The 12,141-nt window shown below is 42.1% G+C and overlaps 1 protein-coding gene across 2 annotated transcripts in view; it reads right to left on the bottom strand.

Annotated features, from left to right (window-relative positions):
• FLT3 (fms-related tyrosine kinase 3) overlaps nucleotides 1-12,141 on the bottom strand; it is a 70,850-nt gene that overhangs the window by 38,385 nt on the left and 20,324 nt on the right. For both annotated transcript variants that reach the window (XM_011958289.1, XM_011958294.1), the window contains exons 3-8: nucleotides 10,714-10,829; nucleotides 5,331-5,460; nucleotides 2,873-3,000; nucleotides 2,410-2,549; nucleotides 2,159-2,312; nucleotides 943-1,111 (exon numbers count right to left, since the gene is read on the bottom strand). In XM_011958289.1, the coding sequence (XP_011813679.1) occupies nucleotides 943-1,111; nucleotides 2,159-2,312; nucleotides 2,410-2,549; nucleotides 2,873-3,000; nucleotides 5,331-5,460; nucleotides 10,714-10,829 (837 nt within the window). The remainder of the gene's footprint in view (nucleotides 1-942; nucleotides 1,112-2,158; nucleotides 2,313-2,409; nucleotides 2,550-2,872; nucleotides 3,001-5,330; nucleotides 5,461-10,713; nucleotides 10,830-12,141) is intronic.

The raw sequence follows: 12,141 nt of genomic DNA, 5'->3' as shown, positions 1-12,141 counted from the left end.
AAAAAAAAAAAAAAAAAAGAAGATACAGGGGAAGGTTGTTTTTGTTTTCCAAAGAAGGAATGGAGAATTCCTCCCACAAGAGAACGTTTTGGCTGGGTGCAGTGCTCACGCCTGTAATCCCAGCACTTTGGGAGGCCCAGGTAGGGTGAATCTCCTGAGCTCAGGAGCCCGAGACCAGCCTGTGCAACACGGCAAAACCCTGTCTCTATCAAAAATACAAAAAATTACTCAGGTGTGGTGGTGTGCACCTGTGGTCCCAGCTGCTTGGGAGGCTGAGGTGGGAGGATCACTTGAGCCTGGGAGGTGGAGGTTGCAGTGAGCCAAGATTGCACCAATGCACTACAGCCTGGGTGACAGAGTGAGACCTCATCTCAAAAAAAAAAAAAAGAAAGAAAGAAAGAAAGAAAAAGAAAAGAAAAATTGTTTTTCCTAAGAAAAGAATCTTGCATAGTTTCTCATACAAATCCCGAGGAAAACAACATTTTCCTTCAGCTCTTATTATTGGGCTATTTCTGCATGTATTTTCTGAAAATTTAAATCAATACACCTATGAGTAATGTTTTTCTGTTTTTAAGGAGTTTTACTTCCTCAATCATCTGCAAATGTTTTAGGGGAGACTCAGTGTACTATACACTGCACTCTCAAACAGGAAGTAACTACCTTGTGACTCAGAAAATGCCAGAGAACCAGAGTCAAACTAGACCAGACTAATATGGTTCTTTCTGTTTTCATGCAGCAGGTTATATTATCTAAAGCAATGGTGAGACTGCTACTGTATCCTCACATCTGCTTATGTTTTCTCATCTCCAGTTTCAACTCAATAATAGTTAAACTCATAATAAGTGAATTTGCTTCCATAAGTATAAAACTGTCCTTCTCAAGGGCAACAAGCAAGGAGAATTATGCTAAAAATGATATCTTAAGAGTCCTTTGTGGTCTCACCTGTATCCGTCATCGAGACCCTTTTGCTCACAAGGAAACGATTTTCGAGAGAAGGTCCATGTACATCTGATTTGCGGGTAGGCTTTAAACCTGACGGAAAAACAAAACTCTTCATATTGGTCAATCTCATAATCTTCACTTGAATTGGTAGCATTTATAAATCCCTTTTCTGTAAGAAAAAATAGGCATTTATGAATTAGTTAATAATATTCATATGGAAATGTATTGAGAAGATAAAATAAACTTGTATTCATCAGTTTAACACAGGAAAGCTCAGGTGTTGGCATGCTGCAGGTCAGGCTGGATAATCCGAGTGAAAACCCAGGAGTCCTATCCCTAGTTCTAAGCCTGAGCTCATCATCTTTCGAAGTTAAGAAATGTTTAAAAAAAGAAAGAAGGAAACAAGAAGAATGGGATGTAGATAACTGACTGTCTTCCCAGAGAAATGTAGAAATAAACCTACAGATTTTGCAGACAATTTCCAAAGATTGAAAGGATCCCCCACTCCCGTGTACACACTAGGGGTCTCCTTAGGGTCTGGAAGCCCCTGCTCTCAGCCAGCACCACTCTCTCGTTGATGAGAGAGAGTAAAATAAACTCAAGGCACAGATAAAAGAGCAATCTGGCTACTAATATTCACGAGGTTGCCTTATGGAACACTTCCTTATTAATCTGCTAAGAGCATCACTGTGTTTCTTAGCATTTTCATTATGGCTGAACGCTGTACCCTAATCTGAGATTATTGAATTGTGGTTATTTTCAGATCCTACATACCCCACCAAAATTTCAGGGCATCTAAGGGCTTGTACTGTCTCTCAGTGCTCACTGCCCTAACAGTGAGGCTAGTTGGTTCTTAGAACCAGTATTTATATTCTATTTTGTGTCAGGCTCTGTGTCAGGTTCTGGAACTACAAGGATAGAATGAATTGTCCTTGTCCTTAGGAAACTTACAGTCTACTGGGGGATGAAAGTACACAAACAGATGGTCATATTACAAAGTGTTATGTGCAAACACAGTGGTATTCAAGCGGGCTTGGTTTCACGGGAAAAGGAAGAGGGTGGGCAGATTATCTTTGCAAAGCTATTCTAACTCAGCTTCTTTCTTAGTGTTTGATAGTAGCATTAGATTGAAATCAGAATTTGTACCGCATACCTCACATTCCACACTAAAGCAACTAAAAATAGGAATAAAGATTGTGTGAGCAGCCTGCATTACCTACGACGGTAACCAAAGCGGATTGACTGGGATGCTTTGAAGAGGAACAAGTGTAGTACCCGGTGTCGTTTCTTGCCACTGATGATACAAAAGCAAACAGAATCCGTATCATAGTTCTGTTTGTTGAATAGGTACTCATCTCAAAGTAGCTGCCCTAGGTTTTAATAAAACAGAGTTTGCATTTAATGTTTTCAATCCGGACTGTTAGTTAATTGTTCCTGCATTTTCAGAACCCAAACTTGTCCTATTACCTCCTCGAGTGCTTTGTTTTCTAATTCCCAGGTGAGTCCGAATCCATGGTTCACATGAACAGCTTTGCACCTTATCCATAAGGGTTCCCCCACTTTAAGAAATAATTGTGGCAATGTGCTCTGAGGAGTCTGATTTAGATCTAGGAGATGAAAACATCCCAAGTGAGAAAAAAGAAAGTGATTATTGCCTTATCACAAAGGATATCCTGAACATTCTGAACAAAGACTTTAGCATCATCTCAAATATTACTAACCACATTAATAAAAGAAGCTTTTAGAGACTGACTCTCCTCTTTTATGAAGAAATCAGCATTTACAGAATCCATAATATTGCATTTACTGGGGCCTAAAGGAACGACAGGATTCCTGGAGTTGAATGATCACCTACGCAGTTACTGTTAGTCCCTGATCGTTGCTAAGAAATAGTCACTGAAAATGAAAGTACGTGATATTATAGAGTTACCTATTGTGAACAGCCTGGTGCACTCCCTGCCCAGTTCATTTCTGGCACAGCACCTTATGTCCGTCCCAAATAATTCATGAAGCACTTTCTCCTCCTTTTTAACAACAGCTGGACTTTCTTCTTTACAACTGCAATTAGAAAATAAGTACCATTTGGCCAAACAAGTTTTAAAATTACAAATGAATGCTCAAGAGGAGAACAAAGTTCTAGAGCCAGTTTTAAGGGTCAAATGGTAAGCAAAAGGTCAAAAGGTAAACAAGCCCAAATCTATGGTTTCAGCTAAGAGCTCATAAGGGAGCTAGCTAGTTACTCATTATTTCAATGAATTAGAATAACACTAAGGAGAATTACATAATAAAACAGTTTAAAATTGTTCATGTTTGGTGATCTCTTTGTTGCTGTTGTTTAAAGACAGGGAAAGAAAGGAAAAAAATGAGAAAGAAGATCAAGGGAAAAAAGAGAAGAAAGAGAGAAGAGAAAAAGCATGATTGGGCTTTCATGAAGTTTAGCAAGGTAAGCATCCTTTTCTTCACAGCACTGAAGGGGACGCAGTAAGGGATGGGGAAGCTAAAGTTTCAAAGGTCACCCGAGTTCCCACAGGAACAGAGGTGTCACCTGCAAGGGAAATCCGCCAAGACTCCCAAGTATTCAACAGAACAAAACTCCTCTCCCTGCCTCAGCAGAAAGCGAACTTTTGTACCACTTTGGAACAAAGTATTTGGTACTTTTTCTCCTTCTGTTTGGTCCCATTTAAAAAGAAAAAAAAAAAAAGTTGTTTAGTAAATTTTAATTAGTTCAAACTGCAGGGATTTTTACTTTGTGAGAACTTAGCTTTGGCATATATGAAAAACTACGTAAACATTTATACCATACTTACTAACGGCTAGGCACTGTTTTATGTGCTTTACATATATCAATTCATTTACTCATCATAGCAATCCTACCAGCACTTGTTGTCATCCCTATTCTTCTGATGAGGCACAGAGAGGTTAAGTAACTTGTCCAAGGCCACACAGCTGCTAGACAAACTAGGGTTCAAAACCAGGCTATCTGGCTCTAGATTCTATATCTTTAAACAATCGTATTAGACTGCCTTTCCAGAACAAACAGGACAATCACAAATTGAACATTTAGTCACAAGGAATTTCTCTTTCTTTTTTTTTTTTTTTTGAGATGGAGTCTCGCTCTGTCATCCAGGCTGGAGTACTGGATCCAGGCGCGATCTCGGGTCACTGCAACCTCCGCCTCCCAGGTTCAAGCGATTCTCCTTCCTCGGCCTCTTGAGTAGCTGGGATTACAGACGCCCGCCACCACGCCTGGCTAATTTTTGTATTTTTAGTAAAGACGGAGTTTCACCATGTTGGTCAGGCTGGTCTCGAACTCCCAACCTCAGGTGATCTGCCTGCCTTGCCCTCCCAAAGTGCTGGGATTACAGGCTAAGCCACCGCGCCCGACCTAGAATTTCCTTTTTCTTTTTTTTTTGAGACAGAGTCTCACTCTGTCACCCAGGCTGGAGGGCAGTGGTGCGATCTCAGCTCACTGCAAGCTCCGCCTCCCGGGTTCACGCCATTCTCCTGACTCAGCCTCCTGAGTAGCTGGGACCACAGGCGCCCGCCAGCACGTGTGACTAATTTTTTTGGTATTTTTAGTAGAGATGGGGTTTCACCGGGTTAGCCAGGATGGTCTGGATCTCCTGACCTCGTGATCCTCCGGCCTCAGCCTCCCAAAGTGCTGGGATTACAGGCGTGAGCCACCGTGCCCAGCCTAGAATTTCATACTTATAAGAGAATTGTACTTTAAAATCAGTATCTTTCTTTTTGCCCCAACCAGATGCCCAGGGAGCCAACAATCCTGGAACGTAGAGGGACTTTTACTTGTGTACCGTGATGCCCAGGAAGGGTCCTGCAGTTGATTTGAGGGGCTCCAAAAAGCCCCTTACCAAAAAAATCCTTGTCCTTCCTGTACACTGGCCATTCTGTATTATTTATTTATTTTATTTTATTTATTTAATTTTTTTTTTTTTTTGAGACGGAGTTTTGCTCTGGTTGCCCAGGCTGGAGTGCAATGGCATGATCTTGGCTCACTGCAACCTCTGCCTCCCAGGTTCAAGAGATTTTCCTGCCTCAGCCTCCAGAGTAGCTGGTATTATAGGCGTCTGCCACCACACCCGGTTAATTTTTTGTATTTTTAGTAGAGATGGGGTTTCACCACGTTGGCCAGGCTGGTCTCAAACTCCTGACCTCAAGTCATCTGCCCACCTTGGCCTCCCAAAATGCTGGGATTACAGGCGTGAGCCACTTCACCCAGCCCTATACTGGTCATTTTTTAACTTTAAGAAGCCAAAGTTTCCTGTTTCAATGAGCATAAATTAAATTTTACATACAGCTTGATATCAACTACATTAGAAAAAAGCCAAAAGGAAATTATGAGAATAGCCGCTACCACGGATGTGTCATACCTTTCCCCCTGTGAATCGCAAAGCACCCACTCCACGATCGGCTCTGGAACGCTCTCAGATATGCAGACCAGGGCGTCCTGGTTTTCCATTTTTCTAAAGTAAGGTCTTCTTAATGTGTAAAGCAGGGTATCTAAAGCATCATAAGTTATTAACATTTTACTATTTTAAAAATAATTATTTTAGCAGCCCCTCAAAAAAGGATTCTATGTCATTAAGAAAAGTTCGTATTTTATACCATAGCAGTGTCTTCTGCACCCCCACCAACCATTTTTTTCTTTTTTTAATACTAAAGGCATCAAAAGAAAACCAACCACTATATTAAATTTAGCTCTGGCTGCAGTGTCAACTTTAACATTTATCCTCTTGGCCAATTTTTCTGGGTATTTCACAAATCCACAGCTAACTAAAGTAGTCGAGTGAAGCCATGTGAAAATACAAATATTGATAGGCACAGGAAAAAGGAAATTAGCAATAACATATGGCTTAAATCCTTGTTTAATGCATAGTTTAGACCTCAACTTTCTTCCTATAATTTGATCTGCAACTAGTCAGAAATACAGTAAGATTCAGAAAGGCAGAAGAAACATGGTAGGGTGGAGTTGGAATTGCAACAGAACTTAGAGGTTTAGTTCAGCCTCACCATCCCACACACACACATAAACACACACACACACACACACATACACACACACATACACACACACCATCCTTCACTCCCAGCTATTTCCAACATAAACTTTCTACTTCTACTTTGACTCTTCTAGGGACTGGAGTTCATGACCTTCCAGGGCAGGTCATTCTAATTTCTGACAAACTTTTTTTTTTTAAGGAAAGTTTCCCTATACTGAATTCCAGCCTCTCTCCTTACAATAAATTTTGCTTGAAAATATTATTTATTGTTTGATATATATATATATATGAAAGAATATATGAAGTGTAAATTTCTTTTTTTTTTTTTTTTGAGACGGAGTCTTGCTCTGTCGCCCAGGCTGGAGTGCAGTGGCCGGATCTCAGCTCACTGCAAGCTCCGCCTCCCAGGTTCACACCATTCTCCTGCCTCAGCCTCCTGAGTAGCTGGGACTACAGGTGCCCGCCAGCTCTCCCGGCTAGTTTTTTGTATTTTTTAGTAGAGATGGGGTTTCATCGTGTTAGCCAGGATGGTCTCGATCTCCTGACCTCGTGATCTACCCGTCTCGGCCTCCCAAAGTACTGGGATTACAGGCTTGAGCCACCGCGCCCGCTCTGAAGTGTAAATTTCAAAGCATAGTAAGAACAAATACCCACGGAGCCACTATCCACCTAATAACTAGAATATTAATACCTTTTGATCTACTTTTGTGCTTCTCCCCATCTCTCAACTGTACATGGCCTTTATCTTGAATTTTGTTTATTATTCGGGGACTCTTCAAAGTAGTTATACCACATAAATATGTGGTGCTAAATGATATATTGATTTATTTCATTCTTGAGCTTCAAAATAGTGTTATCAATCAATATGCAGCTTCCACAACTTCATTTTTTCATCCAACCTTATGTTTTCAACATTGATCCATGGTTTTACATGTAGCTATACTTTATTCATTTTTTTTTTACTGCTACATCATATTCTATTGGTATATACATCATTGTTTTCTCCTTTTCTTGCAGTAGACATTTGGGTTGTTTCCTTCTGTGTGTGTGTGTGAGACAGGGTCTCTGTCACCCAAGCTGGAGTGCAGTGGTGCAATCTCAGCTCACTATAGCCTCAACCTCCCAGGCTCAAGTGATCTTCCTGCCTCAGCCTCCCAAAGTGCTTGGATTAGAGCTATGAGCCACCACACCCGGCCATAGTTTTTTGTATGATCAACCATGTGCTCTGAACATTCCACACATTTGTACTGAGGCATGTGTATAACAGTTTCCTTAATAACATACCTAAGGGGAGAACTGCTGGTCTACATGGTATGAGCACATTCAGCCTTACACATAATGACCATTTGTTTTCCAAAGTGGTTATACTAATTTATGTTACACACCAGGAGATGAGAGCACCTATTGCTTTGTATACTTACCAAGACTTCTTAATTTTCAACAATCTAGCAGATATAAAATGGTATTTCATTGTGGTCTTAATTTAATTTATCCATTATTAATTTAACATGTGTTAAAATAATTATTTGGAAGGCCATTAGGCTGAGACAGCTCTAATAGCTTCAGTTCCTATGTAAACAAATCAAAACCCAACTTAAAAAAAAAAAACAAGGGAAAGAATAAAGGCCGGGCACGGTGGCTCATGCCTGTAATCCCAGCACTTAGGGAGGGTGAGGCGGGAGGATCGCTTAAGCCAGGAGTTCGAGACCAGCCTAGGTAACATGCCGAAACCCCGTCTCTACAAAAACAACAACAACAAAAAGCAAAAAACAAACCCAATTCAATATGAGCAGCAAAATGCCACTTAGCTTAATCAATGAGGAACTGCAGACTGACCAAACGAGGGACTGCCCTTCCTTAACCAATCAAATCTTTTTTTTGTCTTGCCTCCAGGAACACTTTATAGAAAGAAGTCTTACCCTTGAATCCCCTCCTGCTTACCATCTGGCACTGCCTGATTCATGAATTGCTTTCTGCTCAAATATACTCTTTACAACTTTAACGTGCCTAAGTTTATCACATGTTTCTTGACCGTTTAGGTTTCACATTCCAGAAATGAAATGCGGACTCATGTCCTTTGTTCATTTCTCTACTAGGCTTTCATTTTGCTTTGTTTTTCTTATTGACTTACAGAGATTGTTTATCTTATTGATTTTACATATTATGACGATTAATCCTTTGTTGATTGTGAACTGCAAGTAACTTTTCCCATCTTGTGGTGATTTTTACTTTTTCTCCCTGTAATTTTTTTTTGTTGTTGTTGAGATAGAGTCTCGCTCTGTCGCCCAGGCTGGAGTGCAGTGGCCAGATCTCAGCTCACTGCAAGCTCTGCCTCCCGGGTTCAAGCGATTCTCCTGCCTCAGCCTCCCAAGTAGCTGGGACTACAGGCGCCCACCACCATGCCTGGCTAATTTTTTGTATTTTTAGTAGAGACGGGGTTTCACCATGTTAGCCAGGATGGTCTCGATCTCTCCCTGTAATTTCTAACAACTTGTTCTTATCCTACCCTCTAGAGCAACTTTTTAAAAGTCTAGCTTTGATTCCATATGAAAATCCTTCAAATATTTAAAATCAGAAACTGAGATCAAAGGAGATAATTACCATACAAGGTACTTTAACTAGTTAGCTCAGGTTTCCTGACCCAAATCCTAAAAGAATTTCCTCTGTATTACACTGCAGTCAATCTTATCGTGTCCTCAAAAGATTTCCTTCTATATACTACACATTCCCAATTCCTTCAACTGCTCCTAATTTAAAGAATTCCAAATTTTCCACTATCCTGGTTGCTCCATTTTGTCAGTATTCATCTAAAAAAAAAAAGTAGAACTGAAATGAATAATCTTCCATTAATTTCCTGAATGTAGACGTTATATTTCATGAACACTGCCAAGGTTCAAATTTACTTTTTTTGGCAACCATGCCCTGCTGGTGGTTAATACTGAGCTTGTGGTTGACTGAACCCTTTCCTCTTTTTCACACTGACTGTTGCCACGTCTCTCCCACCTATTTTTTTGGACCCCACCACCTTGCAGAATGCTAAAAATAAGTTATAATTTGCTTGAATAATTGTTGTTACATTTTTACACTGTAAATCTTAAGTGAAAGGAATATACCCTGAGTATAACAGAGACACAGCAGATGCCCACTTACCTTATACAACTATTTATAGTTGGCAAGAAAATTTAAAAAGGAGAGAAAAAGAGAAAGAGGAAGAGAGGGAGAGCAAGAAATGTCCTCGCTTTATCCAACCTGGGGCACGTATTGACTGTCCCACAGAGGCGGTGAGGGACTAGAAAGGGGGCAGGGAATAAGACCAACATCAAAGAGCAACAAAAGGTGATTGTTGGCTTCGGAGCTTGTAGGGCTCTGGTGCTATCATTTTCAGAGTAATTAAAGGACTTTCCAGAACAAATTTTGAGTAATTTTGACTTTAGCTAATGTATACCTTACAGGCTGACTTTAGAACCTTACTCCACCCCCAACCCCAGTAAGATGACACTTCTGGGAATCTTGAGTGCTCTCTTCTGTTAGTAGCTTTGACAGCAAGACCCACACACTTTCTTTCACACAAGACCCAGCACAGTGTGGTGCAGCTGTGCCCACCACCACGCCTCTCAGAGGGTTTGTTTTCTCATCTGCATGCATGCAGGATCACTGAGAGCATCTGAGATGTTACAGGCAGAAGATCCTCAGCAAAGGGCAGTTGTGCTTATTCCTGACCCAGGGCACCTCTGTGGGCCGGACACACATGCTTTGTGCATTTGAGTCACTGACAAGGAAGAGGGCAGCCTGGCAAGTCATGTCAATGTGTGGGAGGGAACCTAATTTTAAGTGATATTAACCCAGGGTTTTTGGAGCACTGCACTGGCCCCTACAGGCACGAGGACCTGAATGAATGCAGCCACCTTTAGTCCTTCCTGGTCATGGAAGGTGAAGCAGCAAGTCAGTGTGCATAGCACTGAGTCTGTGCATGATGGGGACGAAACAAGGAGAAGCCAGAAAGCACACGCAGGTGGTGCCTCTGCCAACCGCACAGCTGCCTCCCTTGGTAAGAGTATTTGGACTGTTCCTTACAGTTTGCATATGGTCTGGCATGTGTGTGGGCCTGCGCTGTCCAACACAGTAGCCCCTAGCTGCATGGGGCTATTTAAATTCCAATTTTAATGAATTAAAACTAAATAAAATGGAAACTTTAGTTCCTCAGTCACCTTAGCCACATTTCAAGTGTTCAACAGCCCCATGTGGCCAGTGGCTGCTGTATTGGAAAGAGCAGACAAAGATCATTTTCATCATCTCAGAAAGTTCTATTGGATCATGCTGAGACCTTCCAATCCTGTGAGGTATGTGTTTTTATCCTCATTTCACCAACAAGGGAACTGGGGCTCAGAGAAATTGTGACCTGCCATAGGTGGTAGTATCAGAACCAGAATCAGAACCGAGGTCTTCTGATTCCAAGGTGAAAATGTTTTCCATTTCTTCCCTGTCAGCCATCTGCTACTGAACAGAGGATGTCCCAGGTGTTTTTAGCAGCAGTCACATTCTGAGAGTCCACAGCACACATCCGTGATTCATCAGTGATTCTCAGTTCTCTATAGGTTCTACAGAGGGTTGACGGGAATCTAATCAATTCAACGAGGTATCGAGGGAAACATGAATATGTCTAGAGGAGCTGGTCGAGCTAACGGGTTCTAAACTACTCCTTTGAAATACTGTGGTAATCCAGGCTGGAATGCTAGTAGCAGGCTGGACTTACTTCTCATACTCACTGTAAACAATATTGTGTAATTGGTAGCTTCACTCTGAATAAAAAGTAGGTATTCTCCAGCTTGGGTTTCTGTCATTTTCAAAATGACCATGGAAACAACTCCTCTGCAAAACAGGAAAGAGAACTAGTTATTTTGGAAAATGTGTGAAACTAAAAACAAAATTTCATAGTGACTAAAAAGGCAGTTTGGTACTCCAGCGTTCCCCGACCGGCACGGAAGCTGCTCTGTGGAGAACACCGCTTCTGTCATGTGCCCAGCACTCAGCCAGGGCATTGCTTGTTGGACTCTGACTTTTAACCAGTCCTCCCCTTGGGGATGGGAGAGCTCTATTCTGGTGCCATCATCTCATCTTCCCTGAGCTTCTAGGAGCGAAAACTCCCATCTAAAAACACACAGGAGGCTGGGTGTGGTGGCTCACACCTGTAATCCCAGAACTTTGGGAGGCCAAGGCAGGCAGATCACCTGAGGTCAGGAGTTCGAGACCAGCCCGGCCAACATTGGTGAAACCCCGTCTCTACTAAAAATACAAAAATTAGCCGAGAATGACAGCAGGCGCCTGTAATCCCAGCTACTCAGGAGGCTGAGGCAGGAGAATTGCTTGAACCCAGGAGGTGGAGGCTGCAGCGAGCTCAGGTCGCACAACTGCACTCCAGCCTGGACGACAAGAGTGAAATTCCGTCTAAAAAAAAAAAAACTGAAACAACAACAACAACAACAACAAAAGCACAGTAAGCCGGGTGTAGTGGCTCACACATGTAATCCCAGAACTTTGGGAGGCTGAGGCTGGCAGATCACTTGAGCCCAGGAGTTCAAGACCAGCCTGGGCAATATAGTGAGACCCTACCTCTATTTAAAAAAAATTTTTAAAAACGGCCTGGTACAGTGGCTCACACCTGTAACCCCAGCACCTTGGAAGGCCGAGATGGGTGGATCACCTAAGGTCAGTTGTTGAAGACCAGCCTGGCTAACATAGTGAAACCCTGTTTCTCCAAAAAATACAAAAAATTAGCCAGGCATGGTGGCGTCCACCTGTCATCCCAGCTACTTAGGAGGCTGAGGCAGGAGAATCGCTTGAACCTGGGATGCAGAGGTTGCAGTGGGCTGAGATCGCACTCTTGCACTCCAGCTTGGGCAACGAGAGCAAACTCTGTCTCAAAAAATTAAATAAATAAATAAATAAATAAATACCCACACACAGTGTTGGTGATACAGTCCCTTTAGCAGTGGCATGCCATTTCCTTCTATGACAAAGCACCCTCTGTGATCACACGTGCCCAGTCACCTGGTCACCAGCCTCAGTCTCAGTTTCCCACTCACAGAACACTGAGGCTAAAAAAAAAAATTCCCAGCCGGGCGCGGTGGCTCAAGCCTGTAATCCCAGCACTTTGGGAGGCCGAGACGGGCGGATCACGAGG

This window comes from Colobus angolensis, unplaced genomic scaffold, assembly GCF_000951035.1.
Source record: "Colobus angolensis palliatus isolate OR3802 unplaced genomic scaffold, Cang.pa_1.0 Scaffold113, whole genome shotgun sequence".
NCBI lineage: Eukaryota > Metazoa > Chordata > Mammalia > Primates > Cercopithecidae > Colobus > Colobus angolensis.
This window is presented reverse-complemented; position numbering and strand designations above follow the sequence as displayed.